Source organism: Ascaphus truei, chromosome 3, assembly GCF_040206685.1.
Source record: "Ascaphus truei isolate aAscTru1 chromosome 3, aAscTru1.hap1, whole genome shotgun sequence".
In the NCBI taxonomy this organism is placed as follows: Eukaryota; Metazoa; Chordata; class Amphibia; order Anura; family Ascaphidae; genus Ascaphus; species Ascaphus truei.
Window position 1 is genome coordinate 429,401,297 of NC_134485.1, and position 20,179 is coordinate 429,421,475.

A 20,179-nucleotide genomic window follows, 5' to 3' on the forward strand; every position below is an offset into this window, starting at 1 on the left:
ATAGGCAATTTGAAATAAACATTTTATTCTTCTCCCTATCATTATCCCCGAGAGGGGACGTCCTGACATTACAGGTATATGGGCTACAGCCCTAATGAGGGAGGTCTTGTTACCTCACACCACTTAACTTGAGCATACAAAAGGACAGCGCCTCTCTACACGAGTACCTCCCACCTTGAGAAAGCGCAGGTCCACTCACGCGCGAAACGTACGTCGGCATGACGTCACTACGTTGACGTCGTGGAGGAGAGAGATAACTGGTGAGATCAGTCCCTGCTATTCGGCTGCTGCTGGCTATTTAACGCTTAAGAACACTGACCTAAGTGCTGGTATTTATGAATACTTCATGTGAATGCGAGTTAACATGGCTACAAGAGACTTTATTTAGTACTAGCTGAGAGACCCGGCGTTGCCCGGGATGTAAATGCGTAATAGGTAGTATTATTTATAAATCGTGGAACAATAGGTGACTATTTGTTGTAAAGGTTGGATAATAATGTTGAAAAGAAAGATGGAATAAAATGTAATACGATGTTGTATAAAAATGGTTTATTGTAAAGACACCACAGTACAATGTATATTTTGGTGACATAACAGATGTAAAAATGTGAGGCGTGTGTCCTGCTAGGGTGTGAGGCGGCAGGTGGCGCGTGGGTTGTGAGTGCTGTCTGTGAGTGGGGGTCCTGCTAGGGTGTGAGGCGGCGGGTGGCGCGTGGGTTGTGAGTGCTGTCTGTGAGTGGGGGTCCTGCTAGGGTGTGAGGCGGCGGGTGGCGCGTGGGTTGTGAGCGCTGTCTGTGAGTGGGGGTCATGCTAGGGTGTGAGGCGGCGGGTGGCGCGTGGGTTGTGAGCGCTGTCTGTGAGTGGGGGTCCTGCTAGGGTGTGAGGCGGCGGGTGGCGCGTGGGTTGTGAGCGCTGTCTGTGAGTGGGGGTCCTGCTAGGGTGTGAGGCGGCGGGTGGCGCGTGGGTTGTGAGCGCTGTCTGTGAGTGGGGGTCCTGCTAGGGTGTGAGGCGGTGGGTCAGTGATGTCGGTGCGTAGGGGCGGTAGGCAGCAGGTGTGTGTGGCGGCAGGTATGTGTCGAGTGTGGCGGGTGTCTGTGGAGTGCGTGCAGCGGCAGTGAGGGGAGGAGGGGGGGGGAAAGGGGAGGAGGGGGGGAAAGGGGAGGAGGGGGGGGGGAAAGGGAAGGGGGGGGGAAGGGGAGTGGGGGGGGAGGAGGGGGGGAAGGGGAGTGGGGGGGAGGAGGGGGGAAGGGGAGTGGGGGGGGAGGAGGGGGAGAAGGGGAGTGGGGGGGGAGGAGGGGGGAAAGGGGAGTGGGGGGGGAGGAGGGGGGAAAGGGGAGTGGGGGGGGAGGAGGGGGGAAAGGGGAATGGGGGGGGGAGGAGGGGGGAAAGGGGAGTGGGGGGGAAAAGGGGAGTGGGGGGGAAAAGGGGAGTGGGGGGGAAAAGGGGAGTGGGGGGGAAAAGGGGAGTGGGGGGGAAAAGGGGAGTGGGGGGGGAAAGGGGAGTGGGGGGGGGGAAAAGGGGAGTGGGGGGGGGGGAAAGGGGAGTGGGGGGGGGAAAGGGGAGTGGGGGGGGGGGAAAGGGGAGTGGGGGGGGGAAAAGGGGAGTGGGGGGGAAAAGGGGAGTGGGGGGGGGGGGAAAGGGGAGTGGGGGGGGGGGAAAAGGGGAGTGGGAAAGGGGAGTGGGGGGGGGAAAAGGGGAGTGGGGGGGGGAGAAGGGAGTGGGGGGGGGGGAAGGGAGTGGGGGGGAGGGAAGGGAGTGGGGGGGGAGGGAAGGGAGTGGGGGGGCATCCTTGCATCTGGAGTGTTTGGGGGGGCTGGGGGGGCATCCTTGCGACGGGAGTGTTTGGGGGGGCATTCGTGCGACGGGAGTTTATGAGTGTTGTGCGGGCGGTATACAGGAGTGTTTGGTGTGTATGTATGTAGTGTTGGCGCTCCACGTGCGCGCTTGGGATGCGGGCCCTGAACGGAGGTAGGGTTGAGGCCGTACAGGAGGTGTTGCTGTGTTTGCGTGCACGGGAGGGTTTGTGGGGGGGGTTAGGGGGGGCATCCGTGCGACGGGAGTGTTTGGGGTGAGGTGGGGGGTCATCCTTGCATCGGGAGTGTTTGGGGGTGCGGGGGGGGGCATCCGTGCGACGGAGTGTTTGGGGGGGGTTGGGGGGGGTTGGGGGGGACATCCGTGCGACGGGAGTGTTTGGGGGTGGTGGGGGGGGCATCCGTGCGACGGAGTGTTTGGGGGGGGTTGGGGGGGACATCCGTGCGACGGGAGTGTTTGGGGGGTGGTGGGGGGGGGGGCATCCGTGCGACGGGAGTGTTTGGGGGGTGGTGGGGGGGCATCCGTGCGACTGGAGTGTTTGGGGGGTGGTGGGGGGGGCATCCGTGCGACGGGAGTGTTTGGGGGTGCTGGGGGGGCATCCGTGCGACTGGAGTGTTTGGGGGGTGGTGGGGGGGCATCCGTGCGACGGGAGTGTTTGGGGGTGCTGGGGGGCATCCGTGCGACGGGAGTGTTTGGGGGGGGGTGGCGGGGGGGGGGCATCCGTGCGACGGGAGTGTGTGTGGTAGGGTTGGCGCTCCACGTGCGCGCTTGGGATGCGTTTGGTTTGTGGAGTTTTAACGGTAGTGTGTTGTTGGGTACGTGAGTGTTTTGTGTGTATTGAGCGGGATAGAAGAGGTGTTGCTCCTGCAGGAGGGGTTGTGATGGGGGCTACGGGATGGTGTGTGTGTGTTTGGGGGGGGCATCCTTGCGACGGGAGTGTTTGGGGGGGTTGGGGGGGGCATTCGTGCGACGGGAGTGTTTGGGGGGGGGATTCGTGCGACGGGAGTTTATGAGTGTTGTGCGGGCGGTATACAGGAGTGTTTGGTGTGTATGTATGTAGTGTTGGCGCTCCACGTGCGCGCTTGGGATGCGGGCCCTGAACGGAGGTAGGGTTGAGGCCGTACAGGAGGTGTTGCTGTGTTTGCGTGCACGGGAGGGTTTGGGGGGGGGGGGGGGTCATCCGTGCAACGGGAGTGTTTTGGGGGGGTTAGGGGGGGCATCCGTGCGACGGGAGTGTTTGGGGTGAGGTGGGGGGGCATCCGTGCGACGGGAGTGTTTGGGGGTGGTGGGGGGGCATCCGTGCGACGGGAGTGTTTGGGGGTGCTGGGGGGGCATCCGTGCGACTGGAGTGTTTGGGGGGTGGTGGGGGGGGGGCATCCGTGCGACGGGAGTGTTTGGGGGGTGGTGGGGGGGGGGCATCCGTGCGACGGGAGTGTTTGGGGGGTGGTGGGGGGGCATCCGTGCGACGGGAGTGTTTGGGGGGTGGTGGGGGGGGCATCCGTGCGACGGGAGTGTTTGGGGGGTGGTGGGGGGGGCATCCGTGCGACGGGAGTGTTTTTGGGGGGGGGTTGGGGAGGGGCATCCGTGCGACGGGAGTGTTTGTGGGCTGGTGGGGGGGGGGCATCCGTGCGACGGGAGTGTTTGGGGGGGTGGGGGGAGGCCGGTATCCAGGAGGGTTTGTTGTGTAGATTGAAACACGGATGTGGCAGCAGGGTGAAGGCGAGATGTGTGGTCCGTGGAGGAGGTTTTTTGTCGTGCATAAAGCAGACATGTGTGAGGAGGTGTATTAGAATGGAATGAGTGCTATGTCATATAGTGAAGCATTGATGTTGCAGGAGTGTTAAGGTGATGTGTGAGGCCCTACTGGGAGAGGTGTGGCGTGCGTTTGTGGTGTGCATTGCTGGGGGGGTGGTTGTGAACAGGTAGTGTGTGTTCCGTGATGGTGCGTTGTGTGGAGGTGGGGTGAGCGTGCGGTGTTGTGTGAGGGTGGGTAGTGTTGCAGTGGTGAAAAGAATATATATAGCTAAGAGTCTGTACCTGATTCCGCAGTTGTTTTGGTTGAGAGGTGAGAGCTGTGAAGAGCAATGAGGGTTAGGTGCTGTGAAGCGTTACCAAATCTCCCAGAGAACTGAGGGTTAGGTGCTGTGAAGCGTTACCAAATCTCCCTGAGAACTGAGGTTTAGGTGCTGTGAAGCATTCCCAAAGGTCAGTGAGGGCTGGGAGAGTGTGGCAGTGGTGTTGGTGTGTTTGGTGTGTTGGGCGCAGGCCAATGAGAGGTGTGCGGGGGCGGGTGTGGGGCCAAGGGAGCAATGTCATTGGGCTGAGTCAGTGGTGTGAGGTGTTCGGGGGCGGGTGGGCCAAGGGAGCAATGTCATTGGCCTGAGGCAGGTCCAATGGGATTGCCGCTAGGGACACGGGGAGGGGCACAGGGAGACACATACAGACCCGGACACATAGGACACTTTCAGAAATATATAGTAGATATAGCCATCGCTACATGCAGCGTTTAACCAACGATTCAACAGTGTGCAGCATTTAGCCTGATTGGGTATTTTGTATCAGTCCTATGTCCTAGACACTGTGTATTAACATATGTAACTGAGGGACATCTGACAACGTGCACATCATTGGATGTATATGTGCTTCGAATGCATGCAATTACCATATAACTATATATGCACACTGGAGTTACCTACGTGAGGGGATATTGCCTTATAGCACTCATCTGTGGATTTACCATTTAAGTGCTGTACCTCTCACATACAGTTCCATTGTGTGGTAATTGTCCGCCCACAGTGATGGACGCAGTTACTTACCTGTAATTAGGTTGATTGAACCTTTTGCACATTTGGTATTTGAGCCCATTTAATCACCTAGCCCTGTGTGCAGTAATTGAGGATCTCTGGGGAGGACTCTACACCTCCTCTATTTGTTTTTGTATATGTTACATGGTGGGTGCAGAGGTCGGTATTACGGAGACAGCCTTCTGACTGTAACATGGTGGATGCGGAGGTTAGTATTACGGAGAGTGCCTTCTGACTGTTACATGGTGGGTGCGGAGGTCGGTATTACGGAGAGAGCCTTCTGACTGTTACATGGTGGGTGCGGTCGGTATGTATTACGGAGAGAGCCTTCTGACTGTTATGTGGTGGATGCGGAGGTTAGTATTACGGAGAGTGCCTTCTGACTGTTATGTGGCGGGTGCGGAGGTTAGTATTACGGAGAGAGCCTTCTGACTGTTACATGGTGGATGCGGAGGTTAGTATTACGGAGAGAGCCTTCTGACTGTTACATGGTGGATGCGGAGGTTAGTATTACGGAGAGTGCCTTCTGACTGTTATGTGGTGGATGCGGAGGTTAGTATTACGGAGAGAGCCTTCTGACTGTTATGTGGTGGATGCGGAGGTTAGTATTACGGAGAGAGCCTTCTGACTGTTATGTGGTGGATGCGGAGGTTAGTATTACGGAGAGAGCCTTCTGACTTATGTGGTGGGTGCGGAGGTCGGTATTACGGAGAGAGCCTTCTGACTGTTATGTGGTGGATGTGGAGGTTAGTATTACGGAGAGAGCCTTCTGACTGTTACATGGTGGGAGCGGAGGTCGGTATTACGGAGAGAGCCTTCTGACTGTTATGTGGTGGATGCGGAGGTTAGTATTACGGAAAGAGCCTTCTGACTGTTATGTGATGGATGCGGAGGTTAGTATTACGGAGAGAGCCTTCTGACTGTTATGTGGTGGATGCGGAGGTTAGTATTACGGAGAGTGCCTTCTGACTGTTACATGGTGGATGCGGAGGTTAGTATTACGGAGAGAGCCTTCTGACTGTTATGTGGTGGGTGCGGAGGTCGGTATTACGGAGAGTGCCTTCTGACTGTTATGTGGTGGATGCGGAGGTTAGTATTACGGAGAGTGCCTTCTGACTGTTATGTGGTGGATGCGGAGGTTAGTATTACGGAGAGAGCCTTCTGACTGTTACATGGTGGGAGCGGAGGTCGGTATTACGGAGAGAGCCTTCTGACTGTTATGTGGTGGATGCGGAGGTTAGTATTACGGAGAGTGCCTTCTGACTGTTATGTGGTGGATGCGGAGGTTAGTATTAGGGAGAGTGCCTTCTGACTGTTACATGGTGGATGCGGAGGTTAGTATTACGGAGAGAGCCTTCTGACTTATGTGGTGGGTGCGGAGGTTAGTATTACGGAGAGTGCCTTCTGACTGTTATGTGGTGGATGCGGAGGTTAGTATTAGGGAGAGAGCCTTCTGACTGTTATGTGGTGGATGCGGAGGTTAGTATTACGGAGAGAGCCTTCTGACTGTTATGTGGTGGATGCGGAGGTTAGTATTACGGAGAGAGCCTTCTGACTGTTACATGGTGGATGCGGAGGTTAGTATTACGGAGAGAGCCTTCTGACTGTTATGTGGTGGATGCGGAGGTTAGTATTAGGGAGAGTGCCTTCTGACTGTTATGTGGTGGATGCGGAGGTTAGTATTACGGAGAGAGCCTTCTGACTGTTATGTGGTGGATGCGGAGGTTAGTATTACGGAGAGAGCCTTCTGACTGTTACATGGTGGATGCGGAGGTTAGTATTACGGAGAGTGCCTTCTGACTGTTATGTGGTGGGTGCGGAGGTTAGTATTACGGAGAGTGCCTTCTGACTGTTATGTGGTGGATGCGGAGGTCGGCATTACGGAGAATAAAAATGCTGACGAGGGTCAGTGCCAGTAAGAAGCGCTTTTTTACTCAATATGTGATGGGAGATTCTTCTAAGGTAGCGTCACGAAGATCGCAAATGAGATTGCAGAATTTATTTGGACATCTTGTCTGTTTGCTAGGCCTCCCCCCCCCCCCCACACTCAATGTCTGATTGCAAAAAGGTTACCCAGTTGTTTTTATGGGCTAGGGTTAGGAAATGCGCTGATGGATGAGAAGTGCAAGTTGAAGAATTGAAAAACTTAAATGCCACCGCATATTCGATGATTTTATTTACGACTATCTGACGCTTTGTAATGTAGTGCCAGTGCAAAAGGGGGTCTCGTTTGTGATCTACATCTCACACAGGTTTGTCTGAGTGAAACTATCTGAGCAGAGGGTGGTAGGATTTGAAATGTTTTGACAAAGCAAACGGGGAACAGGGTGTAGGACATCAATAATTCTGCATTTCCAAACTTAATTGGCTTAAAGACATAATGCTCCCTAAAGACTCCATTATATCAGGGCGTGGGAAACTCCTGTCCTCAAGGGCCACCAACAGGTCAGGTTTTAAGGATGTCCCTGCTTCAGCACAGGTGGCTCAATCACTAATTGAGTCACCTGTGCTGAAGCAGGGACATCCTCAAAACCTGACCTGCTGGGGGCCCTTGAGGACTGGAGTTGCCAGTCCCTGCATTATATGGTTCACTTGAACTTCTTCTAGGTATGCCCTTGTAATATACACAGTCCCTCACCTGGTTATTTCAATGGCAAGCGTCTAATTAAATGAAGCATCTACAGTCCAATTAGAGATCATGGATTGCCAATCCCTTGTGGCAGTTTAACGTAACATGCGATCAGATGATGAAGCCAACACAATTAAAGTAGCAAAGTAAAAAAAAAAGGTCAATAAGTTTGGTAAACAAAAGAAAGTCAGGGTTAGCGTTTCCCTTTATGTCCGACACCTGCTACGGGCCTTTTTTCTCAATGTTCAGTGTTTGAACACTACTTTTGCACTGTTCTTAAAGGACAAGTACTAATTCGAACCAAAGCCAACTGCAGAGAAGAGCCACCAAATTAATAAAGGGGATGGACAATCTAACTTATGAGGAGAGGCTAGCTAATTTAGATTTGTTTACATTAGAAAAGAGGCGTCTAAGAGGAGATATGATAACTATATACAAATATATTCGGGGACAATACAAGGAGCTTTCAAAAGAACTATTCATCCCACGGGCAGTACAAAGGACTCGGGCCCATCCCTTAAGGTTGGAGGAAATGAGATTTCACCAGCAACAAAGTAAAGGTTTCTTTACAGTAAGGGCAGTTACAGTGTGGGATTCATTACCCATGGAGACTGTGATGGCAGATACATTAGATTTGTTCAAAAAAATGTTGGACATCTTTTTTTAGAAAGGAAAGGTATACAGGGATATACCAAATAAGTATACATGGGAAGGATGTTGATCCAGGGAGTAATTTGATTGCCAGTTCTTGGAGTCAGGAAGGAATTTATTTTTCCCCTTATGAGATATCATTGCATAATGTGTCACTGGGGTTTTCTGTTTGCCTTCCTCTGGCTCAATATACTGTAACTACGGATATAGGATAATGTATCCGTTGTCTAAATTTAGCACAGGTTGAACTTGATGGAAGTATGTCTTTTTTCAGCCTCATCTGCTATGTACTATGACTGTGATAGGTTTAATGACTTACATGCCAACATGAAGAAGTCAGTTTTGAAATGTCATATGTCCCTTTAAGCCAGGGATGCTCAAACTTAGCCCTGGAGGACCATGAACAAGCCAGATTTTCAAGATTTCTCTAATGAACACATGACCACTTAGCCCAGGCCTAACATTCATCACCACCAAGACACCCTGCTTAGATATGCATTGTCCTGAAAAAAATCGGTTGGTATCCTTCAGACTTCTTTAAAGCAGCAATCCCACACACAATCCCATACACAAAAAAAAACAAGTTCATGTTTTGTTGATCGATTTCTTATTTTTATACCTTGTTGAGCTTTCACCCGTTTATTGTTTCACTAGCGTCCGCTGTTACCATTGCAATCACTTGTCTAAATAAATGTGAATGGAAATGGCCATTTTTAACTTCCCAGCAGCAAACATTTAGCCGCCAAGATCTCCAAAATACAACTACCGAATTTAAAACCGGTGGCGTTGCCAAGGATATTAACAATGGGACAATGGCAACAAGTTAAGGAGTATTTCTAATGGCAAGTAGAATGGATGGCTGCTTTAAGCAGATAAAAAAGGACTTCACACACAACCTACCCTTTGAAAGTAGTTTCCTGAACTTCTGCGTAGCTGCAAGCTGCTGCTCTGGGCTGTTGGAGGTGATCATCTCTATCATGTCAGCAGTGATAACCCCGCTCTGTGAAGGGAAGACAAAGTGTAACCAGTGAGGTGCACTGTAAATACTGGTAAATGGAGTCATCTGCTTTAGTCCTGGAAGCTCACTGTCCTAAATTCTTCAACACACACACACACACACACACACACACACACACACACACACACACACACACACACACACACACACACACGGGAATAAGCTACAAACTGGCCCCACTGCTCAACTCCAGAAACATGTCACCGAGAATAAATCGGAGCAGCCGATCCTGTGCACAATGAATGGTGTCCATTTGCCTCTCTTCTACTTAGGAGACGGTAAAATGCCCTTATTTCGCTTTCTTCGATAACCCAGCACCACAGTACTCAGCATTCTGGTCTCATCACATAAATAGAAACGTTTATTTTGAAGATAAATACTCACGTACAAAAATAGTACAAAATGGCGGTGACATTCCAATAAATTAGAATATCCTCAAAGATGGTTGCATAGCTTTCTCTTTGTGAGTGGAATCCCTGTATTTGATCTTAATATCATGATGTTGAAACTTCTCTCCATCTTGGTGTTAACGCTCTCACATCTTTCTTGTGTAATCCCTCTGTCCTCCTGGTATAATCCTTCTGTTCTCTTTCTCTCCTAGCTACCCCCAGGTAGATATTTATTCCGATAATATCCATTAGTCAGCTCTTGCTATTTAATTGTATTACCAGATAAGGTCCTTCAGCTTCAAACTGCTGTCATATCTAATAGGAACTGCCCACACCTCCTTACCAAGGATAACCTAATATGGCATGCCTTCTGGAAAGCTCCAACCTAATGCCATTGCCTCTTACGATTACATCAGCTCTAACCACAGTTGTCTATAGTCACTGAAACGTCACCCACAGGGCTACTCTACAGTTAACTCTGCACAACTGCACTACAACTAAATACTCATCCTAATGCAACTGAATCTATCCGAAGAAACCAATTTCAATATTAGAATATCAGATGCGATATATGCAAGTAAAGAAAGAACCGTTGCAAATATACTATATACTTGGTATTTTGTCTTCATACATATTACAATATAATATCACTGAACTGGATTTCTTACAGAGACAGACTGCACTGACTTATCCAAACCTTCTGGGAATACATGTCCCCCTTCAGTGTCTTTAGTGAGAAGCAGTTGTTACTGTACAAGATATTTCTATGACAAAGTCACAATTTTGCATTTGCAACAGTTCCAAGACGTCTGCGCAGAGCCTTGACTTGGCAATTAACGTAACCCAATAGCCTTATTAGTTTGCAAATTAAGCATTTTCACTGTGTGCAAATGCATTGTTTAGACCTAGAACCCAATACTGTCAGGAGTTTGATATCCACTGTACTAGAGATGAGTCCATCTTTCATTTGGGTCATTGATCCAGCCAGTGTTATACTACACATATATGTAAACAATACCTTGCTTAATCTGAGCTCGCTTTGTTACGAAATCTTTAAAGGCTGACCGTGCAAGAAGAGATGCTGGGTTTCAAGCTCTGCACTTACCGAAGCCATTTCCATGTTGTTGATCTGAGACTCATGGAAGCATCCGTCTGACATCCCTTCCTCTTCTGCTGCTTCCTCCGCGGTGGCAACATTTCTGCGCTTGAACAGCTGTGTAGAAAAACATGCCATGTGTGATCAGAAGCCTAGAGCACTAATCCCAGCTTTCAATAACCAATTCCGACCTGAGCTACAACAGTGAGGTCTCTATCATTTATCTAAACCGGTTTCTGCCAGCCGGTACCAATAAGGCAACACAGTGATGAGTTCCAAGACATCATGTCGAACAGTACAGTCAGACCGCGGTTTTACCTGGTCTCAAAAAAGTTCTTCCTTTCTCATCAACTCTTTAACCCTCTTTAATACCCATGTAACCGGTGATCTAAAAGTGTATATGGAAATGACAGCAAATTTAAAAAAAAAGGTGCGCGCACACAACTTCCGCACTGCGCATGTGCACGCATGCACAGTTGATAATCATGCTAGCTGCTTACACTGTGGGGAAACTCCTTCCTCTCCCCTCTTTCCAAGTTCCCCTTTAATGACTGACAGCAACAGCAGAGAAATAAATAGATGGGATACCTGCAGGAGGTTTGTGGAAGGGGAAGCGGAGAACGCCAGCCATTCCCAATCTCTGCCTTTAATTCAGCAGAGCGTCCAGTTACTTATACAACTCAACTAAAAACCATCGGAGAAAGCCAACATATTTTCATTTGAAAAGATAGATTTTGACCTGGGAGTAAAAGCGAATGCAATTTTAATGTAAACTCAGATGCTTAGACACAGATTGCCAGCGTTAGGCTGGACAGTCGAGCAGAAAATTGCTGCTGCTCTGATCTGCAGGGCAGCCTCCAGAAAGGGACATGGCCACTGTTAGGCTGCGCTTATAGGACCTGTGACAGCGACGTCACGCTGCGGTCCCTGGAAAAAATCAAGCTGACTTGACTTGCAGCAAATCGCAACCAAGCCGTCGTGCTGCTTCTACTATAAGAGCATTTATCACTAAGATATCACTAAGACTTATCACTAAAGTCTTCAAAGGCCACCAGCGCTCGCTCGGGAGGAGTCGCCTGGGTGCAGCAACATGGATACTTCTGACTTTGCATGGTGCACCAAGGTGGCCACTAAAAGAGGACGTAGCATCCTTTTTGAACTGATAATTGTCTGCACCTGGTCTACGCCTACAAATGTTCAGAATGATCAGTCCTTTGCCCGAGCAAGGTCTCTCTTGCCTTTTGTTTCTGGAACCCGTCTGTATCCTGTTGAGCTTTGCCTTGCTGAACCTCTGCTGAAACTTGGACCCTGTTGACCTCTGTTGCTCTGACCCAGACTACGCTGCTGCACCTTGCCCTGACCTTGTAACCGTGACCCAGACTACGCTGCTGCACCTTGCTCTGCACCCATGACCCAGACTATGTTAGTTCATATTGCCCTGCACTTGCAACCCAGACTACGTTTGCTGCACCTTGCCCATGACCTTGGAACCGTGACCCTGACTACACTGCTGCACCTTGCTCTGCACTTGGAACCGTGACCCTGACTACGCTGCTGCACCTTGCCCTGACCTTGGAACCGTGACCCTGACCACGCTGCTGCACCTTGCCCTGACCTTGGAACCGTGACCCAGACTACACTGCTGCACCTTGCCCTGCCCTTGGAACCGTGACCCAGACTACACTGCTGCACCTTGCCCTGACCTTGGAACCGTGACCCTGACCACACTCCTGGATCCGGATCAGACTACTCTTGCCTGTCTAGGCACCAGATAAAGGGTCTGTTACTATACTCCCTACCTCTGCCCTGCGGGTCCATCTCCTGCACTGCAGTTAGCAATGACACCTCTGTAACAGACCATCCAGACACCCGCATGGTAGCCCCAATTCTGCCCCAGTTACTCACCTGCTCTTCTCGTTTCTGTTTGCGCAGCTGTAGCCCTTCCTCCTCTCGCCTCCGCCGCATCTCGTCAGGATTCAGGGATTTGTTCTTGTAACTCTTCATTCGAGAGTTTTCTTTTCCCGAGCTAGTCATGATTACTGCAACCAAATAAAACAATCATTTTAGCAGAAAGTCCACCCTAGGTGGCAAAACACCTTTCCCCAAAATACTCATTGTAAAAAAGAAAAAACATTTGCCACACACCGGAACATGCTGAGATTCAGGGGATACACCTCAAATGACTAGAGCTTCAGGTCCTCAGCAGAAAAATATTATTATTGAAGTATTTTACTTTATACTTTTCATCATATATGTTTTGTCAATGGGATGTAGCATTGGGCACCCCCTGTCTCTTGTTGTATGCAATTGCCACGCTCAGTAGCTCTCTGGTTGACATAAATATATATTCATCATGTGGTGGGTGTGGGAGTTTGAGCTTGCTGAGAATGTGTGTTAATCTATGTCTGACTGGAGCAGTCAATTGGAGGCTATGGCACCTCCCCCCAGAGCTCACTCCTCCTCCTTCACCTTTCTAACTTGGGAGGTCATTTCACTTGCTGCAGGAACAAGACCTATAATGGTTCTTCCCCCTCTTACAGAGGTAAAAGGAAGGGTTCACAGTGTAGTGTAGGACCTGCATTAATTTGGTTATACCTTGACGTTGGTATGCAGGCTTATGACGCTTTGGCCAAAGGGTTAACCAAATAACCATGTATTTAATATTATTATTATTGAAGTATTTTACTTTATACTTTTCATCATATATGTTTTGTCAATGGGATGCAGCATTGGGCACCCCCTGTCTCTTGTTGTCCTCAGCAGAATAATTTTATTTTATGGCAGAAAGCTATTTATTTTCCCCCTTTGCGTTCAGCTTCTAATCTTTCCATAAGAGCAGATGCTCTCCTCCTATTTTCAAACAACTTTTTATTACCGTATATACTTCTGCGCCAAGACGTCACCGGCTCATTCCTTAAGAGCAACCGGCAGGCCAGGTTTACAAGCGCTTTCTAACTGACCTATCACTAAGACAACGTGAAGAGGCGTTTCTCCGAAAACCTAGCCTCTTGCTTGTTCATGGACTGGACTTGGGGAGTCTCGTCTATGCTAATGTAGACTCCCTATTACACAAGAATCTTGAGTCTGTGCCTTGAAGCACTCTGCCATGCAACGTTTGCCGCCTAGGCGATACCGCAGTTAGAGGTAGCCCAGAAGATAAGATACCGCTTTGGCATCCATGGCCTCAGCTTCAAATGTGGACATTACAAACCTGCCCAAAGGGACTAACATAGGAGCACCATTTTCTCACGCCATGGTCTTTGTCTCCGTTTACATACGTGGAACCTTTTACTTTTATATGATGTGGTAGCTTAGTTATCAATAATGAAAATAAACAGGATTGCATAGAAGCAACAGTAATTGCAAGATTACCAAGGCAAAAAGGTAATTTGTGTCAAATAAAAAGATATACAAAAGAGAATGAAATGTTTATTAACGCCGCAAGATTTAATATTTGGTTTTAAATAGCACAGCAGCGCTAAGTGCAGATGTACAATACTGATATAAGGAGAGGCGTGCATCAGTCTCCCAGCACTAGATGAACGTACTGTAATATCATTTCCTTCTGTAGCCAGGTCACCCTCTTGCCTCCGGGCTGCAGCTATAGGGACACCTCCTGGAGCTGCTACAGGGAGGCAGAGGGGCGACAGGGTCGCCGGAAAGCTCCGGGGTGGACGGCGGTATGGGCTCCGCCATCTTTAATTGCCACCCAGGCGCACCGGTGGTTTGTGCATGCGCAGAAAGGATAGAAGTGCGAGTCGGCAATCTTTCTCCACCTCACGCATGCACAGTAGTCACGATAGCGGCATTACACCAAAGGCTCCGCAAGGGAACTACAGCTCCCAGAAACCCCAGGGGCTGTTAGTCAGGTGACGCACCTCAGCCAATAGGGTTGCTAGGATCTCGGCAGCGAGATAGATACATTTGGCGCGCTGAGAGGGACCACGCCAGTCAGAAACTGGACAGAGAAGGGGGAGGTAGGGTCTGAGTGTCCGTGGCACTCAGACTAGGCCAGAGTACCCCCTTAGGTCCCAGATAGGCCCCATTCAAGTGAGCTTGTTGTTGCTTCAGGGAAGGCCCTAGATAGGGATGCTTCCCCATTTACTGAGTAGTGTCAGAGACACAGAGGAAGACGCCGCGCGGTTATTACTGCCTGTGGTCTGGGTTCAGTCCATTACCATACAGAGACTCTTAAAGGTGGGACCCTCCTACCGGAGACCACCCAATGTAGAGGCGGACAGTGACGTCGCTGGATCAGCGGATCCCCATCATTAAGTCGGCCGCACAGAGTACTCGGCAGGTACCTCACAAAGTGCACCAACAACTCACGGGGTAGCGCTACTCCCTACACTTTTGGGTGGGCCTGGACATTGGGGAAAAGGACATTAAGGCACTGGTGCCTAGCACCTAATGTACTTTGGGGACACTTATTGGTGGTACCGAGTTGAGGGGTGTTATACTGTGTGGTACATGGTACGGTTGATGGTGTATAGTAAAAGTTGTTATTATATATACGGACGTGTGTGTGTATTACTGGTATTGTTCCTGGGAGGGGCTGATCCTGCTGCGTCAGGATCCCTTTCAGGTGGAGGCGCTGCACGGAGGTAAATATCCAATCACCCCCAGGCTCCCAGTGGCGGAGGCTCCGGCCTTCTGTGAGCCAACAGGTAACGGCAGTACCGGTAGTCTCTTTAGTAAAGGGGGAAAGAGGGCTACACTTCAATACAGATTCCTTTCCCCGCCCGGGCCCTAATTTTGCAGCCGGGAGTCTCTGATCCACACCCTCCAATGAGACTCAGACCGCACTAAACATGGAAGTGCCAGAGGTCACAGTGGTGTTTATCCATGTGTATGTTATAAATCATTTTAATGGATATTGCAACCTAGGGCCTAAGTTAACTGAAGTTCACATACAATGGATTGCATGTGATATTAAGCGGTTTTACTATACTTTGACACTTCAGTAAAGTAGTTTCCCCATCTGTTAGAAGTGCCCACGCACACGCGAGAGACGGAACACAAGTGAAACTAATTGCAGACGGACATCCTGTAGGTTGCTAAAGCTTAGCACCGTTTTGTAATATGACCCTAACAGTTGATTGTCAACATAGGGAATTATCTATTGCTTTGCAGTGTGTTGGCACTTCCAGCAGCAAAGGAGTTAAAATATGTTATGCAATACAAACAGCAGCCTAACATATGCTACCATGCTCAACAGTGATACACAAAGTGGTTTTCAACCTTTTTTGGTTAAGGAACCCTATAATTATATTGCGAAATTCTGCAGAACCCCAACCCTCTCTAATAGCGCGCCTGAGATCAGATGAATTGTAAGGAACCCCAACCCTCTCTAATAGCGCACCTGAGATCAGATGCATTGTAAGGAACCCCAACCCTCCCTAATAGCGTGTCTGAGATCAGATCATTGTAAGGAACCCCAACCCTCTCTAATAGCGCGCCTGAGATCAGATGCATTGTAAGGAACCCCAACCCTCTCTAATAGCGCGCCTAAGATCAGATGCATTGTAACGATCCCCAACCCTCCCTAATAGCGCGCCTGAGATCAGATCATTGTAAGGAACCCCAACCCTCTCTAATAGCGCGCCTGAGATCAGATGCAGTGTAAGGAACCCCAACCCTCTCTAATAGCGCGTCTGAGATCAGATGCAGTGTAAATTCTTCTGTATTTTGTACCATTTTCAAATGGCCTGAACATTGCAGGGATCCCTTTAGGGATTCCCGGGGAACCCATGGGCTCCTAGTAACCCTGGTTGCTAAAACCTTCCATTGTCTAATAACTGTATTAGCTGGAAGCCTTTGGGAAAAATAAAAGAAATTAGCACAAAAACCTATTGCGACAGTTACTGCCTCTATTTAGGAAAAAGCAGCAGTCACAAAAGCTGCAAACCAACAGCGTGCAAAACAAGTCGTGTGAACCCCCCTGCTCCCTGTCCCAGAAGTTACTGCATTGACATGATGCCCAGGAGGCAGCCAGCCACACTATGAACATTCCACTGAGCCCAGGAGAATGTTCTGTATGTCGGGTCCATGTGCACGGATTTCACACACACAATTACGTGTTTGTCCGTGTGATTCGGTGCTGCTGCTGCCCCAGTTTCAGTGGACGATTAAAGAGTTAAAGGCAGTGAATGTACTGGTCTGTCACACAGGTAACTAATATACTCTTGAAAGTTGAAGCATTGACCTCTGTAGATCGCTCTTAAAAATATTTCCGTGCTGTTCAAACCCAAAGGGCCTTCATAAATCCACCAATGTGGTGTTGAACCATTGAAGAAAATGCTTCATTTTTTTCAGCCAAATAAAGCAACAGTGACATTGTAATCATTATACCCTACCCCGTTACTCATGTACTGTGTAATCATTATACCCTATCCCGTTACTCATGTACTGTGTAATCATTATACCCTACCCCGTTACTCATGTACTGTGTAATCATTATACCCTACCCCATTACTCATGCTCTGTGTAATCATTATACCCTACCCAGTTACTCATGTACTGTGTAATCATTATACCCTACCCCGTTACTCATGTACTGTGAAATCATTATACCATACCCCGTTATTCATGTATTGTGCAATCATTATACCCTACCCCGTTATTCATGTACTGTGTAATCATTATACCCTACCCCGTTACTCATGTACTGTGTAATCATTACACCCTACCCTGTTACTCATGTACTGTGTAATCATTATACCCTACCCCGTTACTCATGTACTGTGTAATCATTATACCATACCCCATTACTCATGTTCTGTGTAATCATTATACCCTACCCCTTACTCATGTACTGTGTAATCATTATACCCTGCCTACCCAGTTACTCATGTTCTGTGTAACCATTATACCCCACCCCTTTACTCATGTACCGTGTAATCATTATACCCTACCCCGTTACTCATGTACTGTGTAATCATTATACCCTACCCAGTTACTGATGTACTGTGTAATCATACCATACCCCGTTACTCATGTACTGTGTAATCATTATACCATACCCCGTTACTCATGTACTGTGTAATCATTATACCATACCCCGTTACTCATGTACTGTGTAATCATTATACCCTACCCCGTTACTAATGTACTGTGTAATCATTATACCATACCCCGTTACTCATGTACTGTGTAATCATTATACCATACCCCGTTACTCATGTACTGTGTAATCATTATACCCTACCCCGTTACTCATGTACTGTGTAATCATTATACCCTATCCCGTTACTCATGTACTGTGTAATCATTATACCCTACCCCGTTACTAATGTACTGTGTAATCATTATACCCTACCCGTTACTCATGTACTGTGTAATCATTATACCATACCCCGTTACTCATGTACTGTGTAATCATTATACCATACCCCGTTACTCATGTACTGTGTAATCATTATACCCTACCCCGTTACTCATGTACTGTGTAATCATTATACCCTATCCCGTTACTCATGTACTGTGTAATCATTATACCCTACCCCGTTACTCATGTTCTGTGTAATCATTATACCCTACCCGTTACTCATGTTCTGTGTAATCATTATACCCCACCCCGTTATTCATGTACTGTGTAACCGTTATACGTGTACTGTGTAACCATTATACCCTACCCCCTGTTATTCATGTACTGTGTAATCCTTATACCCTACCCCTGTTATTCATGTACTGTGTAATCCTTATACCCTACCCCGTTACTCATGTACTGTGTAATCCTTATACCCTACCCCGTTACTCATGTACTGTGTAATCATTATACCCTACCCCGTTATTCATGTACTGTGTAATCATTATACCCTAGCTCATTACTCATACTGTCTAATCATTATACCCTACCCACGCGGTGCGCAAACTGGGGGGCGCAAGACTGACTGTGGGGGGCGCGGGGTTTACACAGGCCCTGCGTGCTTCCCGAAGGCACTTAAATTAAGTGCCAGGGGAGCGGTGAAGGCCTCTGTAAACCTCACTTACCTTGGCTCCAGCGGCTTCTTTGACACGTCACCATGGCGTCATTTGCTGTCACGTTGCTATGGCAACGTGCCGTCATGCTGCTGGAGCCGAGGTAAGCGGTTTGTGGGGGGGCGCGGAGATAGGGGAACTGCCGGCAAGGGGGCGCAGGGAACAAAGTTTGCCCTACCCCATGTTATTCATGTACGGTGTAATTATTATACCCTACCCCGTTACTAATATACTGTGTAATGATTATACCCATCTCCGTTATTCAAATACTGTGTAATCATTATACTCTAACCCAGGGGTGCGCAAATTGGGGGGTGCCGCGTCACGTGTACTTCGCCAGCCAATCACAAACGCACACTTCAAAAAAAAAAAAAAAGTTACACCCCCCCCCAATCGCGTAATTCTGTCTGCTGGGGATATTCACACGTCGCCCAGCAGACAGAGGCGCGCAAACTAAGGCCGCGCTTACGTATAGTCCCAGCGCCCGCACTTACGTGTAGTCCCAGCGCCCGCGCTTACGTATAGTCCCAGCGCCCGCGCTTACGTATAGTCCCAGCGCCCGCGCTTACGTATAGTCCCAGTGGGAGAATGACCTCCAAATATACATTTTACCAGGTTGATATGCGCAAAATGTGTTTTTCATGTTCCTATAATTAATGCTGTTTCTATAGTCTTTCATTGGTGTCTAATTTTCTGGTTCATTGCCCAGTTTCCTTTATGTCTCAGTCTTGCTTTTTGTCTGCCACTTATTTCTTCCCTTTCAATTTCATTGGGATTTTCCCCAGTAAGTGGGAATGCCATTAGCAATGCTGAGATATATTAACCAGTGCACTGCACACGCAGCTACTGAAAACCTTTGCAGAGAGGGAGCCTTTTCTATCCCGGCAGTGACGGAGTTGCCCGCAGCGCACCGTTGAGTAGGAGGACGGTGTTGGGAATTACCATGTGTATTTATGCTGTAAAACATTGAGGCTGCGTTTAAAGTAGGCGCGACGGTGCGTGCGATGCGCGAACAAAGTGCAGAATCTCTACTGGGCCGCCCATAGTGCGCGCTAGCGCGATGATGAGCGACCACGCGGTAAGTTTTTCAAGACAAATAATTTCGTTTTTTCCCCGTCACGGCCGCGTCAACGTGAGCAGTTCAGCCAATGAGGGCAAACCAGCCTGGTGATGTGTCCACCACGCCTCCCCATCGCCTCCAGCCTTAGTGCACCCATCGCTCGGGCGCCAGGCGTGCGTGACACCATGCGCTCCGTCGCCCGCGCCTACTATAATCTCAGCCTTATACGGACAGTACCACCAAGTGCCAAAGTAAACACACGCTCTCATACAATGAATGTAAATCAGATTACGATACTTATCTGAAGGGTCAAAAAAGTTGTATTAATCTACCAGTGAGACACACACACGCGTGCGCACGCACAATAATTGAAATGAATTTCAGATGAATACCCTATCCAATTTAATAGGAATTAAATACCTGGTATAAATTATTTCAAAGCCTGTCAAACTGATGACGTTGGATGGAGCGGTGAAGAGCTTGGAGAAGCTCTATATAAAATTTTTGACATATACGACAGGGGGTGGGGGGGAGAGGTTCTTTAAAGTTTGCTGTCTAAATGTTTTCCCAACAAAATAGGGTTCAAATGTAGGAATTATTTTCTTCAATGGCGCTGAACGTGTACTCAGCTCTGTACATAGAATTTTTTAGGCACAATGAGTCCCTGCCCCGGATAGCTCACAATCTAATTTTGGTGTCCAAGACACAAGGAAGTAAAGTGAGTTGTCCCAAAGTCACAA

At 48.8% G+C, this 20,179-nt stretch overlaps 1 protein-coding gene across 2 annotated transcripts in view; it reads right to left on the reverse strand.

The window, feature by feature from the left end:
- KPNA1 (karyopherin subunit alpha 1) overlaps positions 1-20,179 on the reverse strand; it is a 78,038-nt gene that overhangs the window by 25,488 nt on the left and 32,371 nt on the right. For both annotated transcript variants that reach the window (XM_075592873.1, XM_075592874.1), the window contains exons 2-4: positions 12,305-12,438; positions 10,409-10,516; positions 8,797-8,896 (exon numbers count right to left, since the gene is read on the reverse strand). In XM_075592873.1, the coding sequence (XP_075448988.1) occupies positions 8,797-8,896; positions 10,409-10,516; positions 12,305-12,433 (337 nt within the window). In that variant the 5' untranslated portion in view covers positions 12,434-12,438. The remainder of the gene's footprint in view (positions 1-8,796; positions 8,897-10,408; positions 10,517-12,304; positions 12,439-20,179) is intronic.